This window comes from Anneissia japonica, unplaced genomic scaffold (assembly GCF_011630105.1).
Source record: "Anneissia japonica isolate Jap-2015-1 unplaced genomic scaffold, ASM1163010v1 scaffold3040_len1308831_cov196, whole genome shotgun sequence".
Taxonomy (NCBI): Eukaryota; Metazoa; Echinodermata; class Crinoidea; order Comatulida; family Comatulidae; genus Anneissia; species Anneissia japonica.
The window spans coordinates 817,612-839,160 of record NW_022718257.1 but is presented as its reverse complement, the minus strand read 5'-3'; the positions used below and the strand labels follow the sequence as shown (position 1 = coordinate 839,160).

At 32.3% G+C, this 21,549-nt stretch overlaps 1 protein-coding gene across 1 annotated transcript in view; it reads right to left on the bottom strand.

Moving 5' to 3' along the window:
* Positions 1 to 1,661: 1,661 nt before the first annotated feature.
* Positions 1,662 to 21,549, bottom strand: part of LOC117110475 — a 20,501-nt gene continuing 613 nt past the window's right edge. The window contains exons 2-8 of the mRNA XM_033253192.1: positions 19,208 to 19,681; positions 18,279 to 18,556; positions 17,793 to 17,898; positions 9,026 to 9,195; positions 6,759 to 6,928; positions 2,488 to 2,669; positions 1,662 to 2,273 (exon numbers count right to left, since the gene is read on the bottom strand). Coding sequence (XP_033109083.1) covers positions 2,227 to 2,273; positions 2,488 to 2,669; positions 6,759 to 6,928; positions 9,026 to 9,195; positions 17,793 to 17,898; positions 18,279 to 18,556; positions 19,208 to 19,681 — 1,427 coding nt within the window. The 3' untranslated portion in view covers positions 1,662 to 2,226. The remainder of the gene's footprint in view (positions 2,274 to 2,487; positions 2,670 to 6,758; positions 6,929 to 9,025; positions 9,196 to 17,792; positions 17,899 to 18,278; positions 18,557 to 19,207; positions 19,682 to 21,549) is intronic.

Genomic DNA, 21,549 nt, shown 5'->3' with positions numbered 1-21,549 from the left:
TATTTGCTCTGCACTTATTCAGTGCCATTACGATTACATTTGCTCCTCTTGGTATCTTCCAAGTCACATAAACAAGAAATTGCAGATTATGCAAAATAAGATGGTCCGTTTTATAAATGATGCGGGACCGCGAAGTCATGTTGCCCAAAGAGAGTTAAACGAGCTTAGTTTGCTAAATGTAAATGACAGAGTTGTCCAATTAACATTTTCTAAAAGTTTCCGAAAGGCATAATCACAATACGAGACAAAGTAGAATGAACTTTGTAAAACCCAAAATAAACCAGTCAAAATAGTAAGACTTTTTATGTTATCAACTATACAAGAGTGGAACAAACTACCATATATGATCAAATCTTCACCGAGATTAAATATATTTAAAAAGTCAAGTGAAATTTTATTTAGCACAAAATCTGAAATGACAAACAATCAGTAAATTTATAAACCTATAAATTTAAATATAAAAGAACTTTCTAATAAGATTTTATACTTACTGTTTTTAACATGATTTTTTACATTCACTTTTACGTGCTTTTAAGGGTACAACGGTAATGATTAGTAATTTTAAAAGTATCTAACACATTATTTAATAATAAATAAACTTTTATGTAATACATTTTATATATGGGACCCTCGACGGAAATAAACTGCATTGGGTTTTTTGGGTTATCATGAGTTGTAAATGTATTATTAAGTCAATTGTTTTTTGAAAAAATTGTAAAATAATAATAATATTAACAATAATATTAATATTAATAATAATAATAATAATAATTATTATTATTATTATTATTATTATCATTATTATTATTATTATTATTACTATTACTATTACTATTACTATTATTATTATTATTATTATTATTATTATTATTATTATTATTATTATTATTATTATTATTATTATTATTATTATTATTATAAAATTGACTACCCGAGAGTACATAACTACTCCTCTAAATGAGATACTTTTCTAAGTTCTGTTGCTTAGCGAAACTGAACTTTCGTTGACAAAATTTAATAAGGAAATTTCGTTGATATATATGTTTGATTTATAACATCAGGTTCCTTTATATTTATAATTGAGCACATTTTAACCTGTTTGATTTGTACAGTATTTGTGTCCTCAGTGCTTTACATGATTTGCAAGCTGCTACCTACAAGCTATTATGCAGGTTTTAAATGGGGCTCCACTATGTGTGAGCCCTCTAGTTGTATAAATAGGAAGGAGACGGGTGGTCTTAGATCTGTAATGATATTGTGCGGGCATATGTAGTCTAAACAGTATGACGTTTGCCGAGATGGTGTAGATTTCTGGTTCGATTCCGATAAAAACCTCTTCTTTATTCAACTTTAATTAGAAACTTTTGTTGATAAACTAAGTTATGCTTGATACGATTTTATAACATCTTGTTTCTTTACATTTGATTTACATACATATATGTATATTTGTGTGTTTATGTATATACACTGTTCCAAACATTTGTTATATATATATATATATATACATAAATACTATTAGAATATGTTGTTTGTTCATTAAATTTAGGGAAAATTAGATTATGCTGCTTTTTTATTTTTTTTTCAAAAAGATAAAAGCATTATATTACTTCTCTTTGTACAAAAAAAAATGTGATTTTTTTTTTAATTTTATTTTAAGTGGGACAATTTTCATAATTCTTCTTTTTTTTTTTTAACTTTCATTCATTATTTAATTTACTGGGTGGCTACATAACTATTAGAATTTGTATATAGATACCCTTCAACCTGTTGAATGTCTGAACTTTGTTTCAACCTAACTTTCAACTAACACCTAAATTAGTTTACTAAATTTTGATATATTATTGGTAATTTGGACATAAACTTTCCCACAGCATGATTGTCACTTTCAAGCGAAATTTTGTCACAGTTCCAATCTATCTTAATTATAAATGTATAGATAAACAAGTTATTAAATCATAGAGAAAGATTTTGTCATATGATCCAATCAGAAATCCCAAAATCAAGAGGTGAATTAATTAGACACAATCCCGAATTTCTTTGCTATAAACGAACACTATAGTTATGAATTTGTGTTTATCATCGGACATCAATATTAATATCATAAAATTGTATTCCACTTTTTCACGTACAATATATATTACTGACAATAAGAAGTTGTATAAACTAAAAATACGATTAATTGGTGTATATAAAATCTATGAATATCGGTAATCTCCCGAAAGCTGATTAACCGTACATGATGTGTACTGTCATTATATAGGCTCTTCCAATGGCTGCAAATAAAAACAAATATGATAATATATTGACACTTACTTTTATATCGGCACTGCGTTTTTCTCAAAACGCTGTTTTGGTCAAAATTGCAGTTTGTGTACTATGGTGGTGAGTGGGAAAATTTACAATATATTCAGTAGTACAACAACATAAATAGCCTGATATTAATGGCATTAATAAAAAAAAAAACAAATGTTTACTATTACTACTTACAACCAGTAGACCATTTCTGTTTTACATCAGAGGAACTGTAGAGGAAAGCTGGTAAATCCGGTACGTTTTCCCATCCACAGCCGAGTCCAAGGTTTTCGATGACTAATAGCCATCCCATGTCACTCAGACACCCACCATGATTGTTATTAATATAGAATCTACGATAAATCCGATTAATCTCACTGAAAGAAGGAAATGTTGGCAATTTTCATTTGTAGAATATTTGTTATTATACGTAGTGCTGTATCTTTCATACTTTACTTTTTCATAGTTGACAGGACTGATTACCAATGACATCATAAAATAGCCCAACAACCGGTTCGCTTAGAAAGATACATTCAATGTCAATAATGTTTTAATAAAAGGAACCCGCTTTTTTAACAGTTATAAAAGATAGAACATTAAAAATTAGAAAAAGAAGTTTACATTGCGAAATTGTAAAACATTTTACTGCATACAAATTATTAATACTATACTATTATTATGATTTTTATGTGACCAAATGTCATTACAAATGGCATTTTGTTCAGAATACAGAGACAAGGCGAAGTTGGAGAAACAACGGATAATTTATTGCACGGAGAGATTAGGTGGAATTATCCAAGAAATTTGTGAAGCATGATAAACACTGAATGAGTAGATAATTTAAAGTTTAGATACATTGTCGCAGAACTATGGAAATTCGGATTGGCTTATTGCACAATTAATGTAGGCCCATGGCCTTAAGTCTCATTATAATGTATAAAGCCTAGAATGAAGCCTATGGATCTAAATTCAATAGCAACTTGTTGTGCATTAAATCCGGAGTCGTAATGTCTTTTATTAAGAGATTATATTTGTTAAATATCTTAGTATGAGCGAATATTATATTAGGTTCGAAGGGGGAGAGAAAGGTTTATGATGGTGATCTTTTTCAAGTCTTTCAATAAATGACGATGTCCGGGATGAGAAATTTTGCAATCGATTTGGATGGTGGTTGTGCGTGGTAGGTGCGGCTCAGGATTCAAGATCAGTGTTTATCAATGGGCAGAGAGATCTTAACCGAGCTCATGGTAATAATTGTAATGATGTATCCAAGAACATTGTTGTTTCCCCACGTGAAGTTCCTCTGTTCAAGGGATTTGGTACAGAAGTTGAGGACATGGTTTTCATAATTTCGACACCTGTCAAATGTGGTGTTGCCCTATCTTATTGTTTTTCTCACATCCAACAGCAAGTAACTCACCACTTACAGGATGAGAATGAAACTTTATAAACTAATCCTCTTTATGAGGCTTAGGGAGTGGAGTTGTTTTTAGTGAGAACAATTTCTGCTGTGACAAGCAGCATTACAAGGTTCACTCTTGTGTTTAGTGGAAGAAGAAATTTTAAGACTCTAACTGGAAGGTTGTATGCAATGCTCTCCCAATGGTGGCATGTTTCCTCAAGTTTTCACCAAGTCTAAGAATCTACATTGAACGGTGAGGCCCATCACATAGAGATTCCAATGTTCTTTGTATATTATTCTTATTTAGAGATTTTTAGCAGTGGCTTGAGTCTCTTTATATGAATTGTGTTTAGGAGAGTTAAAATAAAATACATTTTCACTTTTGTCTGTAGAAAACGTTTTCCTCTTAGAGACAGACAGTGTCCATACAGGCGTTCACAAGAGAGCCACCTTTTAACCAAAATATGCTGCATTTCTAAATGCTTAAAAGTGCATACTAACTATAATTTGCATGATTTTAGTAACATATGCCCTACCTTGGTAACCAGTTTGCATGGGAGTTGGTTGCGCGGAAAACCCACTGCTTGCTGTATGCATCATCATCCAGTTTATGCCTATCCTTTCTCGGTACTTTATGCGACCTATTTAACTAATGATGTCCAATCAATGCTTTCCAATCGAATAAAAATCCACATAGATTATATCTGATTCTTAATTTTGTTTCATCTGCATTGTATGTTACTTGCATCATAATAAATTTATAAATATAATAGGTTGGGCAACATAACTATTCACCAGTAGTGCTTGCCTTATTTACCAAATATCTACAGAGCTAGCGGTCTATATCTTGCCCTAGTAATTGGAAATTTCTCTCCACATTGAATCCATTTCAGTTGAACCCTAAATAATTGACATATTTAAGTGGCAGTGCTTTAAAGGAGCCAAGTTAGGTCTAAATTAAATAGCGCCAGGACCATTTTAACCACGCGTCTATGGTCTAGAAAATTACTTGAGCAGATCTGGATAATGTAATAGGTCAGAATAAAGGGCCGACTAGAGCTCGGTCAACGGCCGAGAATAAAAGAAAACTAGAAGAAAGAAAACCCTAATAGGGTTCACGGTGAGTGTTTTTACGGCTTAGTGTTTTTAAAAATGTGCTTTTAGACCACAATATTAGTGATTGGCAATCAAAATAACGTTATGTGGATGGGAAAATTATTAATTTTTTTAATTTTTGACCCGACGACCTATTCATGTGTCGGAGGCCAGGCAGGTCAAAGCCTGTCCGATGCTTGTGCCACTACTAATTGGGAATTCCTAACCAGGGCTTAAAAAACGTCTGAACAAGGGCGTCAATTCTGTCAAAGTGGGAAACACAGACGTCTTTGACAGCAAGGTGGAACCTCATGCTGGTAATAAAGAATTTTAAATATGTATCCTAAATTTTCAACGAATAAGAGAGGAATTAGTATTTTAAAGGTCATTTGAAATTTAGATAATTAAAAGGTAGTCAAAAACAGAGAAATTTGAGACTCGCCTTCAACAGAGGGGATTATATCGGAACCTAATTTAAGTGGTTATGTCCGGGGCTTTCCCAAAGTTCGGAGCTTTTAAAGAGATACAATAATGCCGAAGGATAGGATGAGAATGTATTAATTATTCGTTGGTGGGTACGTTTGTTGGCCATGGTGGTAATTAGACAAAAAGGTATTAGTATTAGAATCTTTCATTGAATAGCCGTGAGAAATCTCAGATGCAAGATACTGGATAAATGGAACAGTGTGAATAAAAATTGATGGGTAACAGTGGGTCACCTTGAAAAATTCCTTTCTAGAAATCAACTGAATCTGAAATCCAGTTTATAGTTCGAGTCGAGAATGTATATGTATAGACAAACAGGTAGATGAATGTTGCATCTAGCAAGTGAGTAGTAAAAAAGTTCATGAGGAACGGATTCGAATGCGTTTTCGAAATCGAACCTGGTAATATGCATGAAAGGCCCTTGAGTAAGATTTACAATTTTCGGAGAAGAGGATTGACTTGCTAATTTTCTTTAATAATTCTTCAATTGTTTCCAATAAAAGTTGTTAAAAAACTTTACCCATGCATGATAAAAGAGCAAATCATCCTGAAGTTATTGAGATTTGTTTGCTCACATTATTTTGTATATGAGAAAAATGTAGCTAGACGTCCACTATGAAGGGATGTCCCTGCTCAAGAATGTTAAACAAGTTGGTCATAAATATATGTGTCCAAATTTTTCAGAAGTCCATATGTGATTTGTTCAGGTTTGAGTGTTGAATTATTACTCTTTCTGTTTAGGATATTTTAAATATCTTTAGGTTTTATGGAGTGGTATTAAAGGGAGACATGTCTTCGGTGGGAATCCTTATGTGGGGAATCCATTTTAGCTGTGTATTGATTCAAATAAACTCTACCTCTAGAGCCTCATTTGGAATAAACGGCTCGATTTATTCCAAATGATTATTTTCTTTTCAAATAAACACCCCCTTCTTAAATTATTAAAAACAAAACTAATTGAAATAACACAATTCTATTAATGTTGTTACAATTCTTCAAACTTGGTTGAAATCTATGAGTCTTCATGATCAATAACAAATTTTGACGGTAATTATGTGTTGTTGTTCTACATTTACAGTGAAATTAAGGGCCGTTTATTTGAGCATATACGTACTAATTTTATACATAAACAAACAAAAAAAAAAAAAAAAAAAAAAAAAAAACCCCTCCCTGGAATAAACGCCTTCTCAAAAACGGTATTTGCATATTAAAATCAAATAAACATCGTAACAGGACAAACACATGGAAAAAACAGGAAAACTTTTGATTTTGTGAGAAGCGTTAGCATTGATTTTTATATGGCTAGTAGCCGAATACTGTTAATTAAAACACTATAAACACAGTTAGATTATAACATATGTCGTGCGATTTCTTTGCTGACCTTTTACAAACATAAAAACGAAGCCAATAACTTTAGAATTAAAGACGAGCACCATCAGACCACAATAGGCTTTATCAACTATTATATAGAGACTGGACTTACACAAGGCCATATATGCTGAAAAAATTGCATATGGTTTCTGTTGTCAAATCCTTCCACGGTGAAGTTATCAACTTATCCACAGCATACCACGAGGTTTTTGTTGAATCAACACCGTCAAAAATCAAAGATACCAACTCATCGGCTGATTTTGAAAACAGAGTTAATTTCACCTATTATCAAGAAAGAGATTTCAAATACTGTAGACATACTTAGAAATTGACGGATCATAGCTTCAATTATTTTAAATACCGTCTCTCATGAAATCGGGAAAGCAGGTAAAAATCAATTGAAAACTAATTAGACCCAGGCTCCGATGAACATAAGTGTTTTGGGTTTTGGTCCCACTTTCTAAATATTCAAAAAAAATTGTATCTTCCCTAAACCGTTCCCGAGTTTTATGTCATACATCCTTTTTGTGTCTTAAAAATATCAATTGTCTTGTCTTCCGGAGCCTGGCTTTAAAAAATGATCAAATAAATTCGAATAAAGGAACTTCAAAGCTTTATTGCTACAAAGAGATGAGTTGTATTAGTCCACTACTCCACGTTTTACCGAAACACAGGCAGGCTGTTTATTCAGTGCGTAAGCTATAATTAAAAGTAAGCCAAAAAACATGCGGACAATAGAAAAGGAAAGGAAATTAGCTGTAGGATGAGGTAAATTCAGTCATGTCTCATCATTGTAACTTTATTGTCTTATTCGGAAAGGTTTTGGTAGAGGAAAGAGGTTTGGCCACTTGGAGAAGCACACAATTGCTAAGGGCTTGTGCCCCAACTTATGCTTGTCCATAGGCCTAGAAACGCCACTGCTTGCATTAAAAGGGAAATATATAGAAAACTACTGTATATGCAACAACAGAGAACCCACAAATAATATACGGTTTATCTAAGGCACACGAAAATAACATTCCTCTAAGGCCCATAATTAGCAGTATCGGAACCAAAACATACCAATGTGCCAAATATCTTGCAAACATCCTCTCACCACTGGTAGGTAATAAAATTACCACATCATCAACTCCAACAGTTTTCAGATCGCATAAGAAAAGAAAGAGTGTAGGATGACGAAGAACCTAGGTCATATGATGTCGCGGCACTTTTTACATCGGTTCCCGTTGATAAAGATCTGACCATTATCCGATCGAAACTAAAAATGGATGCCACCCTCAAGAACAAAACCGGTTTGTTAGCGGTTCAAGTGTGCCGACTTCTCGGGAGGTCGAGGAATGTCTGAAATGTATATATATTTAAGCTTGCGGTATACCACGTAGTAGTTCTGAAAAGAACTGTTGTAGTTCGAGCAAGATTGAAATTGAGAAATTCGATTTATTCTCCTGAAGAAACGTCTAGACTATCTTAACTACAACAGTTCTTTTCAGAACGTCCTACGTGGTGTACCACAAGCTTAAACATACCGTATATGTTATTACTTCGCCATGCAAACCTTCAAACAATACTTTGTCTGAAATGTACTCTGTCCATATTTTGTGTTCAACGGGGTTTTCTATTTGCAAATTCATGGGGCAGCAATGGGCTCTCTGGTATCAAATTTTATGCAATTTGTATATGGAACACCTAAAAAAAGAGCTATTGAAACAGCACTCCAACCACCTTAATGGTGGCTTATGTATGTTGATAACACACACACGCACAAAACTGTGAAGAAAACAATTCATTATCGTAGCATTTTTAGACACACTGACTACAATAGAACCAGATGGGTCTATAATGTCAAAATATTTTCCTATAGTATTTTTGCACAGCGTTTTTCTGACCGGTACTTTGGTAAAAATCCGTGCTTGGATATTTTTCAAACTTTGTTCAAGCAAAACAAAAAAAAATGTGTATATTAAAATATGACTTCATTCTGCATATTTTTAATATTAATAAATGGGTAATTAAACTATTATATTAACGAAATTTGCGTTTTCTAAACTGTTTCAAACTAGCTACAGCAATGTTAAACAAATAATTACCGTGACATTTGCATGAACATGTTTTACTTCATACCTTTATAATGATTTTGTTTTATAAAAAATGTTTTGTATTTCAACATCACTTCTCAATACGGCAATGAGCAAAAGCCCTATGTTCTGTTTTACAAACAAACATAGTGAGTCTAGTTATTACTGCTGTTTTTGTTCTTGTCGTCGTCGTCGTCGCCAATGCCGCCGTCGTCGTCGTTGTTTTGTTGTTGTTGTTTTTGTTGTTGTTGCTGCTGCTGATGCTGTTGTTGTGGTCATTGTTTTTATACATAGGTCTACATACTTGCATGATAGGTAAAAATGACCAGTGCTCAAAGATATAATGCAATCTAAAGTTTATCGGTGATTTAAACGATGCCGCTTCCTCAGTTTCTGATGTTCCAGTTCCATTGACAAAGCCTGTATAAATAGCAGATCCAGTTCCGGCCACGCCCTTGAATACCAAGTTCCAGTCTACAAACACAATACATATATGAAACATAGTTTATGAACGAAAGTTACTTATAGTTGAATTTAAAAAAAGGTCTCTGGTGAGAATCGAACCAGCAATCTCTGGATATTTCGGTGAGCGTCATACCGTTTAGATTACAGAATACGTTTGATATCATTACGAAATCATGTCCACTATTCTCTCTCCCTTCATGCAACTTAAGGGCTCACACATAGTGGAGCCAATTTTATGCTACGTAAATAGCTTATAGGTAGCAGCTGGTAGATCATAGGAAATAATATTTAAGTCAAGTTTTTGCTGAGCACTTAGAACACAAATAATGTATAAATCAAATAGATAACAATACAGTGTTCAACTGTATAGGAATATGATGTTATAAATCGTATCAAACACAGTTCATCAACGAAAGTTCCTTATTAAAGTTGTATGAAAAAAAGAGGTCTCTAGTGGTAATCGAACCCGCATTTTTTCGCTATTCTGGCGTGCCTCGCGCCGTTTACGCCACAAAAATATTAAATATTAAATATTATTACGCATCCAAGACCACAATTTTCTTTCCCTTCATGAAACTTGATGGCTCACAAATTTGCTACGTAAATTGCTTATATTTAGCAGCTTGTAAATCAAAGGAAATAATATTTTTTAATGTTTCTGCTTAGCACTGGGGACACAAATAATGTATAGATCAATTCAATTTATTGACGCTACAAAAGCCATCAAGAATAATTACCACAAGGTACAAAACACAAAACGGAAACAGTTCTTAAATTACATCAACCTCTACACACTCCCCCCCCCCCCCCACTCCAACCACCATCACACAACAAGAATAAACGAGAAAAAGATTGATTGTTGGAAGCAGGGAGGATTATGAGGAGTTTGAAATAATCTAAGGCTAGCTCTACTCTATGGTTTAGCAGTTTTGATATCACACGAAGAGAGGGCAGGATCAAGCCTAAGGGAGTATGACAAACTAATTGAGAAAGGGAGAAATTAAAGAAAGCTAGAAGTACGGCCCTGGAAAGATAGAAATGTTGAACTACGAGAATATCTCAGGGACACGGAGAGTTGACGGCGTAAAGGAAGATAACAAAAAAAGAGGGTGTTCGGGTGATTGGACGATTTTGCAAATCAAACAGAAGGAAAAGCTTTTGACGTGTTTCAAAGAGGGTATAATCATGGTGTCATTATCAATGACGTTTTTTAAATATTTCAATATGGAGATTTTACGAAGTGCCATTTTGTAAACAAGAATGATGTGGAAATGCCATTTTAGATCATGAGAAATGTTAATGCCTAAGACTTGAAATGCATTTCACCTGGAGACCCTATTAAATAATAGGAAAAATATAATCGGATTTCTTGAAAAAGAAATGTTCATAACTTTATATTTTCTTGAAGAGAAAACAAAACCATTGGATTTAGACCAGGATTCAATTTTACAAGCAGAGATGGGTAACAAATCAAAGGAATGATCTTAAAATGAAGACAGTAGAATTAAATTATCAGCGTAAAGCAGGGAGAGGCAATTGAGGTCATCGCTAATGTTATTAATGAAACAAATAAATAAAATGGGTCCAGGTTTACATCCTTGAATAAACCCAGAACTAATAGAAAGTTTTTTAGAGATAATACCGTTAAAAGTAGTCTATTGAGTACGAATGGAAAGCCAGGAGGAAATTCAAGACACCAAGGTCATTGACACAAACAAATATGAGATAATTTAAGCAGAAGAAGATCATGTGAAACCGAATCAAATGCCTGTTTTATATTGACGGAAAGAAGCTTGGAGTGAAGTTTTTCATCAGATGATTTGTACAGATTATGAAGTGTGTCAATTCAGGCATCAGTTAGCCTGGGTTCCAAGCCCTAATTTTAGGTTACTCACTCTTTATTGCACTTAGTGCGCGCCATACCTAATTTAATTGGCGTCCTATACTCGATTTCCTTTTTTTCGAATTAGGGCCTGGGCAAACAGTTCATGCGTGCAATTTCCCACATCAAATTTGATGTGGGATATCGTATGAATGACTGATTTTGTAAATCACGTGATTGGCTAACTTCATGCATATTAATCAATCTTGGTAAATTTTCCAAAATTGAAGATGCGGATGTCTCGACTAGAACAAGCTCCAGCTCCCTTTTGGCTACCTGACAGGTATAATAGTTCTGGCCTGCTGAGAACGACATGGACTGATAACCGTAGGCTATAGGCCTACTTGGAAACTTGCTCACCACTAGCTGCTACACAGATTTAGGCCTTTAGGGTAGAATATTGTTAAAAAGGTAGGCCTCTGTAAGTAAGAACTTAAAAATAGGCCAAGCCTCTACTAGTCTAGGCTAGGCCGACTACCTGACTCCAGGCGAGGCCTGAGCCATCCTACTGGAAAGTTAAAGTTTTGTTGTGTTTGTATGGTATGCCATCTAGTCTAAGCTTAATTGTTTTTGCCATTGCCAACATTAGTCTTACTAGGGTCTATTCTAAATATTTTAGGCCCGTTTTATTAGGGAAGACTATTTAAATTTAGTCATGCCTAACCATGGACTTATGGCCAAACTAGTTGACGCGAGTGACTCAGTTTCGTGGCTCCAAAAATATGAACATTTGATTGGTTGAAATTGTTTATTTCGGTCCGCCCATTTATCCAAATACGGAATATAAGATTACGTCATTCTTTTGGCATCCTGGTGCCTGATTTCAGTGTTTTACAAGTCGCTTCTTCCGTCTATAAATTAACTTTCTCGTTGGTGGCGCTGTCCAGAATGAGAAAAATAATAAAAAATAAGAGACTTGTGGCAAGTCTAGGCATCAGTAAGTGGAGTTGAATAACTTGGTGGTTAAGATGCTTGCCTTCCAATCCTAGGGTGCTGGGTTCAATTCATGTCTGTTGCAGGATTTTTTCTTACGACCAAAACAACTCTACTCCCTAAATCTCATATTGAGATTTAGTTTGTGTAAAGCATCATGTGTGTATGTTTGTCTTGTGTAAGGGATTGCTACAAGTAGGACAGTGATATATTCGCTATTGACAATCCTTGGCACATATATTGTGTGCCTAAATAAATAATAAACAAATAAACAATAAACAGTCGTTCATTTACCAGAATAAAATAGAAACTGGAATTCAGTTAAAATTCCCTCGATTTGCTCATTGAAACGAGCACATAAAATTCCTTTAAGCAGTTTACAAAGAGGTGAAGTGATAGAAACTGGACGGTAATTTAGGAAACTAGCCTTTTCAGAGGTTTTAAACACCGGATGAACCATGGCGTTTCCCACCCTTGTGGGATCAAATTTAAAGTAAATGACAAAGTAAAGAATTCAGAAGAAAAAACAACGACTTACAATATGGTGTTATTAATTTAACAATAAAATTACTAATGTTATCAGGATCAGGGGATTATGAGTTACTAAGTTGTTTACTTGCTAAATTAAGTTTCTCTTCAGTCACAGGTAAAGATTCAAAGAAAAATGATGGTAAACAAGAACGAGAAATAATGAATGAGTTTGAATTTGTCACTGATTTGCAAATATTCGGTTAAACTGGGAAGCAATAGCGAAGAGGTCTTAGATGGAAGTACCATCTGGTGTTACGAATGATGAGATACGATTCTTTTTGGACGGGAGGATCTTTTTTTTTATCTCACTCCACCATTTTGCTGTACACTTTTTAAAGTAACTATGTATTGTTTCAGAATATTTTTTCTTAGCAAGACGTACCTGTGATCTAACCCACCCCTTTGCAACTTCATGCAAATTTTAAACCATTAAAAATTAAACCAAGCAGATTATTTTAACATTATTAAACGTTTCGATTCAGGGCTAACCCCTCAACTGTGCAGGACTCAACATCATAGAAACATTATTCAGCAAATGACAACCGCATCCCAATACAGATTTTTTACAGTGAACTTCCCAGTGGTAAACGACAGTCAGTGCAAGCAACACAAACATACACTGAAATAGAGCCTAAACAATTTCAACATAAACCACCATAAATGAGAGGAAATTGCAGCCGAATGGCCTCAGTGGAGACAAGCTGTGAGGGCTGAAGCACACGTCTTTGAAAGTCACCTGCGCCATGTTCGCGATCTAAAACGCACCAAAATAAAGGCTACTATAGCGGTATGGTCAAAACTCTTCCAGTGAATGACAATGACACAAACCCACAAACCTAATCTGTCGATCCCGTATCGGCCTCTTCAGCCAATAGAGGACCCACATCAAGCACTAAAACGTGAAGCAGCTTTTAGACATACTCGAACTCAAGGAGTCAACCAAGAAGGAGAAGGAGGTGAGAAAAGCACCAAGTATTTTTTATAAATTAAGTAATTATAATATAAAGAATATAACGAAACTTTTAATAGATGAAAAGAAGGTTACTGACCCAATAGACATTCTAAATAAAGAGAGATACTTTTACGAACGACTTTTACTGAAAGTGATAATGTTAGTGATATAGAAATAATAGACTTTTTGAATACTGTCCCCAGAAAATAATTTTCAAAAAAGACTCAATCAGAAATTGTAGAAATAAATATAGCGGCAATAAAGTCAATGAAAAAAATCAATCTGCTGGTACAGATGGTTTATATACATTTTATAAAGTGTTCTTGAATGATATTACGATGTATTTAATGAAATCCCTTTCGTATTCCAATCGTGGATTCCAAACGTAGATTATAAACTCATAGCTGAAATAATGTTTACACGTGTGAAATTAGCTTTGGCAAAAATAATAAATCTTGATCATTTAGGATACTTGAAGGGACGCTATATCGGGGAAAATATCCGACTGTTATTAAATGTAGTAAAGAATGCTTTAACAAACACTTAATACCCTTTTATATTTGGGTAATTTAGAAAAGGCATTTGATTGTATAAAATGGGAATTTATTGAAAGTCCCCCGACTCAAATTTGACTTTGGATAAATTTTTAAAACTATGTTTAAATTATTGCATAATGATATTTCAAGCTGTGTTTCCACTTGAGTTCTTTTAAGCTCACGAGGGGACTCAGACAGGGTTGCCCCTTATCCCCTTACTTATTTATCATTGCTGCAGAAATATTACAATTATCAGTAAGGCAAAATAAAAGTTATAAATGTATTACTTTTGAAAATATTCACATAAAAATAAACCAGTTAGCGGACGATACGGTGTTCTTTTTACAAGATGAATACTATCTAAATGCTGCGATAGAAATTCTTCATAACTTTTCTAAATTTTCTGGTATATGAACTTTGATAAAAGTTATATTTAAAGACTAGGCGCATTTAAAAATACAAATTTTAAAATTTAGTGTACCAATTACTTTGTGTTTAACTGATGGACCAATCAAATATCTTGGAATATATGTTTGTGAGGATATTGATCAACTGTTTACACTTAATTTTGAAAACAAATTGGAAAGAATCAAAGGAGTTCTCAGAATGTGCACATAACAGGTTTATCTTTGATTGGAAAAATGTTGATAATTAAGTCTTTGGCATTACTAATTTTATCATAATTTTCTAACACCCGATATGGAATATATCATTATATTACAAAAAAAAATCTTTGATTTCATTTAGGGTGGAAAACCTGACAAACTAAAAAGGAAAATATTAGATGAGAGAGAAGAAGATGAGATATTCTCAGTTAGTTCAAGTAGCTATTGGTGGAAAAAATAAATATTTGATTTCATTTAGGGTGGAAAACCTGACAAACTAAAAAGGAAAATATTAGATGAGAGAGAAGAAGATGAGATATTCTCAGTTAGTTCAAGTAGGTATTGGTGGAAAAAATTAATTCGCTTGTAACTTTTCTAAAACATCTCCTCTTATCACAAATTATCTTTTTCTATAAAGATATAGTGCTTGCTTGAAGTGTATATCACTATTCCCCAAATTCAGGTGCTGCAAATGAAATTTGTAGTCAGGTATTATGGAACAATTGCTGTTTTGTTTAATAGATCTCTTACTATCCAAAAATAGTGGTGGAATGCAGGTATCCATACTATAAAAAATAATTTTTTTTTTGTCTTTTGTGGGAGTTACTCACCTTTACTGTCACTCTTTTTTTTTTTATTGTTTTCATTCATTTTTCAATCTTTAATTTATATTACCTTTCAAATAAAATAATGGACACTAATATATACATGTATAATACTTTTGTCAAAATTAAAGCCTTCTTTTTTTACAAAGTATTTTTTTAAATGGTAAAGTTTGAAACAAAAAGAAAATAATAAGAGGAGGAAATTCATTAAATTGTGTATTTTTTATTTTTTTATTAAATTTTATTTTAAAATTAAAATCATTTGTACATTGTTTTTTTTTCCACATCTCTTTTTTTTTTAAATATTTGTACAATATCCAAATAATCTTTGATTTAGGCCTTCAAAAGTGTCACCTGTATGTACTTTCCTAACTTTCGTTATAATTTACAATTTGTAATACAATATTGTAGTATTTACTTCTATTTATGGCTTCTTTTTTTTTCCTTTTCAATGTAGATATTTTTATTAAATTCCTAACTATCAATCAGCAAATTATGTATTATTTTCCATTTCCATTTACCTTTTACTTTGTCGATATATAAGTCACCTTTAATTCTGAACTTGATGTTATGTTTAAAGGCACTCCATCAGTAAATCTTGATTTTTTTAATTCTTTAATTTATATTACCTTTCAAATAAAATACTGGACACTAATATATACATGTATAATACTTTTGTCAAAATTAAAGCCTTCTTTTTTTACAAAGTATTTTTTTAAATGGTAAAGTTTGAAACAAAAGAAAAAGAAAATAATAAGAGGAGGAAATTCATTAAATTGTATAATAATTAAATCAAAAATATAATCGATGTATTTAATTTTTTTTTAAATTTTATTTTAAAATTAAAATCAATTGTACATTGTTTTTTTTTTTCATCTCTTTTTTTTTTAAATATTTGTACAATATCCAAATAATCTTTGATTTAGGCCTTCAAAAGTGTCACCTGTATGTACTTTCCTAACTTTCGTTATAATTTACAATTTGTAATACAATATTGTAGTATTTACTTCTATTTATGGCTTCTTTTTTTTCCTTTTCAATGTAGATATTTTAAAAAATTCCTAACTATCAATCAGCAAATTATGTATTATTTTCCATTTCCATTTACCTTTTACTTTGTCGATATATAAGTCACCTTTAATTCTGAACTTGATGTTATGTTTAAAGGCACTCCATCAGTAAATCTTGATTTTTTTTAATTCACACAGACTTTTCTTGGTAAATAGTAAAAGCTGCAGCAATGTAAATATAATCTACAATTACATTTTCTGTTCCAAGAACCAGTTGCTTAAAAGATATATCTTCTTACCCAATACCTCTTAATATATATTTAACTTTCATCCAAAAAGGTTTGATAAAGGTACAATTGAAAAGCATATGGTTTTCATCTTCAACATTTTCTTTACACTTATAACATTTGTCAGTATCTTTTAGTTTCCATATATGTAATCTTTTGTTAGTAGGCAAAATTCTGTGTAAGAGCTTGAATTGAACTGGGCTTATTTTTGTCCTTCATTTTACATATTTTATATAACCAACATGATTTCCAATCAATATTTTCATCAATAAAACAATCTTCCCAATTTTTTTGTATTGTTGGTGTTACAAAAACGTTGTGTACTAAACACGCATATACATTTTTAGTTTTAATATGTTCGAATTTTTTATTGTTATTTATGTTACATTCAGAGTTTAAAATGTCTGTGTTTTTAATTATATATTTCCATTGATCGGGTAAAAGCTATAGTACAAAGGATCATTTTAATCTCCGGGTGATCCTGAAAGAAAGTATGGAGTTAAAATTGATTTTCCTTTATATAGTGCCATTTTGCGTTCTAGCCTAATGAATTAGAAAATTATTCTCAATAAAACACTTGATGGAAATAATATTTATTGTTATGAATCAGTATTTAAAAATAAAGGAACATGCAATAAAGTTTATCAGGCTATTGTAGCACATATTACAAATGAAGTAAATTTAAAATTTAATTTAAAAGGAATCTTTTTCGTTACTCCATAAACTACATATTGATTGCAAAGTGAAAGCTTTTCAATTTAAATATCTGCATACAGATATATTTGTAAAATAAATGTGTTTTTAGTATTGATGAAAAAAAAAATTACCAAGTACTACCAATTGTATTATTATTTAATCAAAATATTATATTTAAGCCTGCAAAATTAAAAATAGTCTACCTAACTACAAAAACCTTAGATTTATATTAGAGAGATTCAAGAAAATTGTTAAATTTATTTCAAAAAGATTGTGGTGGGTTTTAGGTGAGATTTATTATTTTTTATTTTGGTTTTTTTGTTCTTTTTTTGTATCGGTAAATGTTTCCGACTTTTGTTTGACTTTGTTGTTTGTTTGAAATATGAAAATTAAAAAAAAAGTGTCTGAATACGTTTACGAATATTGTTTAGCAAAACTGGTATTCGTAACGTAAGTTTGAAGATCAAGATGTTTCATTAAGTTTTTTCGCCGTCTTAAAGTATGATTGACGTTTCAATCAAATGACCTCCTATGAATGCATGCAGGTTAAAAAAAAACAATTAACACACCTTTAGATAGACAACCACCACCACCACATTCAAGACATTTGCAAACGCGTGTATCCCAGCAGGTGTTCTCATTGTGTACCGTACCAGCTTCACAGCCCTGAAAATGCTTTCAACAGATAAGGAATGAAAGATGGTAATAAATTATTGTTCTGTTAAAACCCAGGTAATAATTTTACGTTATATTGTAGGTTGTTTAAAATAAATTTAATTTGTAGAACCATAAATACGTATTTATAACATACTTTCTGATTATAACTTGAAGCGCAGCTGCAACGTTATCTTAACAGTATGTCCTAACTACAACGTTTTCACGTATTATATTATAATACACAAGCATAAAAAGGTTTAGAATTTGATTTGCTGAGAAGCAGGCATTCGGGCAGCACGATATTCCATTAGAGACAGGATAGAAATGAAGGCTGGTGGGTTAATATTGTAGGCAGGTAGTATTGAGGGGGAATATTAAAGAAGTAGGCGTATACTAACCGCATAACTAAATTCGTAGTAGTAAAGATTGTCCGCAATAATAAATTCATTCGTTTCCTCCTTTTTTAAGTCATTTAAATGACACACTTGGTGTTCCTTTTCATAGGTGAGTGACATACATCGTGGATCCCTTTCGCAAGACACAACACATAAAATTGCAGACGGTCTCTGAAAACTTTTTATCACGTGACCCTGTAACATTCCGCCCGGTTCAACTTTCTTCATTGTGGCGAATCGCTTGCATTTCGTTTTAGAAATAAATCGACTATCAATATATCCTACATAGATGAAAGCAATTGCTCATGAAGATTTTATTTTTTTGTTGTTATTTTTGGTACAATTATTGGTTTCTTAGTAATATAAAAAATGCTACCTATTATAGTTGCTTTAAACATCCTAGGCATCTTCTGCCTCATTGATTATAAATCTCAAAAGAAACTTTATTTGTGGACCCGTAACGATTTTCTTCTCTGTTGTTTTAAGAAGTACGGTAGGAACTATATTATGTTTCTATGCCAAGTGATAACTCTAAATAAAAATATATTAATAATATATACTGTACAGTTATTTAATGGATATGTTACAAATTGCGTATACTATAAGCATGCATAGAAGATAGACCAAATACTTCTGTCTGTACAGATAAAAGTCCCTTGATTAGACAAAGAATGTATTTGGAAAGACGGAACCAAGTTAAATTCCTCTAATTCGAGGCCTATTTTTAATGTGCAATGATAATTAAAGGTCTATGAGATAAGGTACCGGTATTAAAACTCCATTCGCCAATCCTTTTTCTTTCTGTTTTTAACATTAGGCTCAAGACTCCTGCGCATAGACATCATTTAGGCCTAGTATAGGCGCGTTACAAAACAACCAAACGTTAACGGTTAATGTGTTTGCAATGTATTATTAAAGAAAGAATTCATTACCTTCATGAATTGCCATAAATGAGTAGGTTCTTAAGCCTTTATGGTCTGTTAACGTGTGTCGAGAACCAATAACGAAGTCTCTGAAGGCAATTGACTGCGCGAATTCAATCGGAGAACTTTCGTTAAAGTCATACTTATTAAGAGCCTGGTCGAATTTGAATCCAATAATATCACCGGCCTCCACTGGAATCCATTTAGATATTGGTAGCTTGTATGAGTGGATTTTGTTTGTTTCAGCAACAGTGGGCAAAATAGTACAACCTATTACCTCATACTCCATAGTAGAAGAATTTGTGGGCCGCCACACTAGCCCAAGGAAACTGGCAGATTCGGATGGAAACCATTTCCAAGCCTTGATGTATCCAGGACACGTGATAGGAGTACCAACCTGCTCAATGGTCCAACCATTGCTATCCAAGAAATATCTTTCTTTGAGAATATCAGTATCGTCAAAAATACAGTTACCCAGCGTGTCTGTGTTACAAAACGTACAATATTATCAGAATATTGTACAATAATAATTATAATAATAATAATAATGAAAATAATAATAATACCACCAATAATGTTTTTATTAATTTGAAAGTTGAAATTATAGGAATGATAATACAATTCATATTTAAAAACACAAGCTACGATGGCGCACCATCTTTTAAGTGAGACGTTTTGGCCGTTGGTTCTGTGTGTAGGTTAAAGAACACGTACACTCTTCGGAAATGAGTAAGGACTGTCTCTTGGTGTACTGACCAATTCACTATCAGAAAGACCCCGCTGGAAACAAGTCTTCGGATTTAGTGTTATACAATTAAATACTCCAACCCTATAATATCTTGTCTTAGATTGATGATTAAATATTATTATTACCTTTTAAAACGAGTAGCAAGACAAAGAATAACAAAAGTCTTCGGCTTTCTATTGTATTCATGTTGTGCTGAAGAAAGGAATATTAAGAAGAATAAGTATAAATACGAATAAACTCTTGTCTTTAACTTTTTAAAAAATCATTTCATGTTATGACAAACACCATTCTAATAAAAATTTTCGTTAATGTACGTGGCATTACAGCCCCCACAACTAAATGTGTATATTATATTAGATTGGAGGTTGCTTGTTATATTGTTCTTGTATTTAAAGAAAGAGAAGAAAAGGAATTAATAAACGATAAGGAAACATAAGAATGAAATAGGAAGAAAGGATTTAAAAAAATGTATACTAGGAAGGAAGTAAAAAAATATAAACCAAATATATAACTGAATGTAAAAAAGTGAAACGGTTAGACATATAATAATTTAAAAAAAAAACGAAAATAAAATTTACGGAAAAGGAAATTGACGTATAGATTGAAATTAATGTTGATTTTAAACTGATTAATGGGCCTAGTTACCAGCAGCCCGATTATTAATAGTCACAAAATAATTTGTAAAATTAATCTGTAAATTATTAAAATCAAAATTGATTGTAGATATGATGCATAAAACTTTCACTCCATACAAATCTTCTTTTATTTTACTCTGGCTTTTCCCTATTTATTTGAACCGCATGATTTATGCATTATGTACTATATATAAATATATCTATTATTTCTCAAAACATTATCTATTCAAAACACAAAAGAATGTAACAAATAAATAAGAATGTAACAAAAACTCAGGTCATGGCTTTATCAGGCGCATGCAGGGTATCGCAAAGGAACAACAAGATTATAAGTGTTAAATAGAATAATATTAGACATCATTTTTATGAAAAATGTTGTACAGTATTGAGGGCAAAATATTCTATTATAAGTATTGACAATCCACCCCTTCAGACGAGTGTCTGGGGTTCCAAATGGCCAAAATTCTTTAGAAAACACCTATTCTAAAAAAGAAGTAGATACCGCACTTCCGCATAAAGATAGAAAAATATACCGTATACACTATTTACACACAATCTACGGGACCTGCAGATAATGCTATATGGATTAAATGAAGAAAGCAAATAAATAAAACTATAAAAAAATATTAACGTCAGGAAAAACAAGATTATATGTTCAGTAAGAATATATTGACAGGTATAACAATAACATTATTCTTGATGGAAAAAATATTGAGAAAGTTGACAAATAAATTTACTTGGGTAGAAGGAACACATTAAGACGACACATTGGCTGAAGTGAAGAGGTGTAATCTAACTTGGGTAAAATATGGGAAACTGGGATCATAAAGGACAAGATTTTACCATACACTTGAGAAACATCTTTTAACCAATGTTTTTTCCTGCACCTTTATATGGAACTACGACGTGGTCGACAACAAATCGAATGAAGCAGAAATCACACGTATACAGAGAGAGAGAGAGGGGGG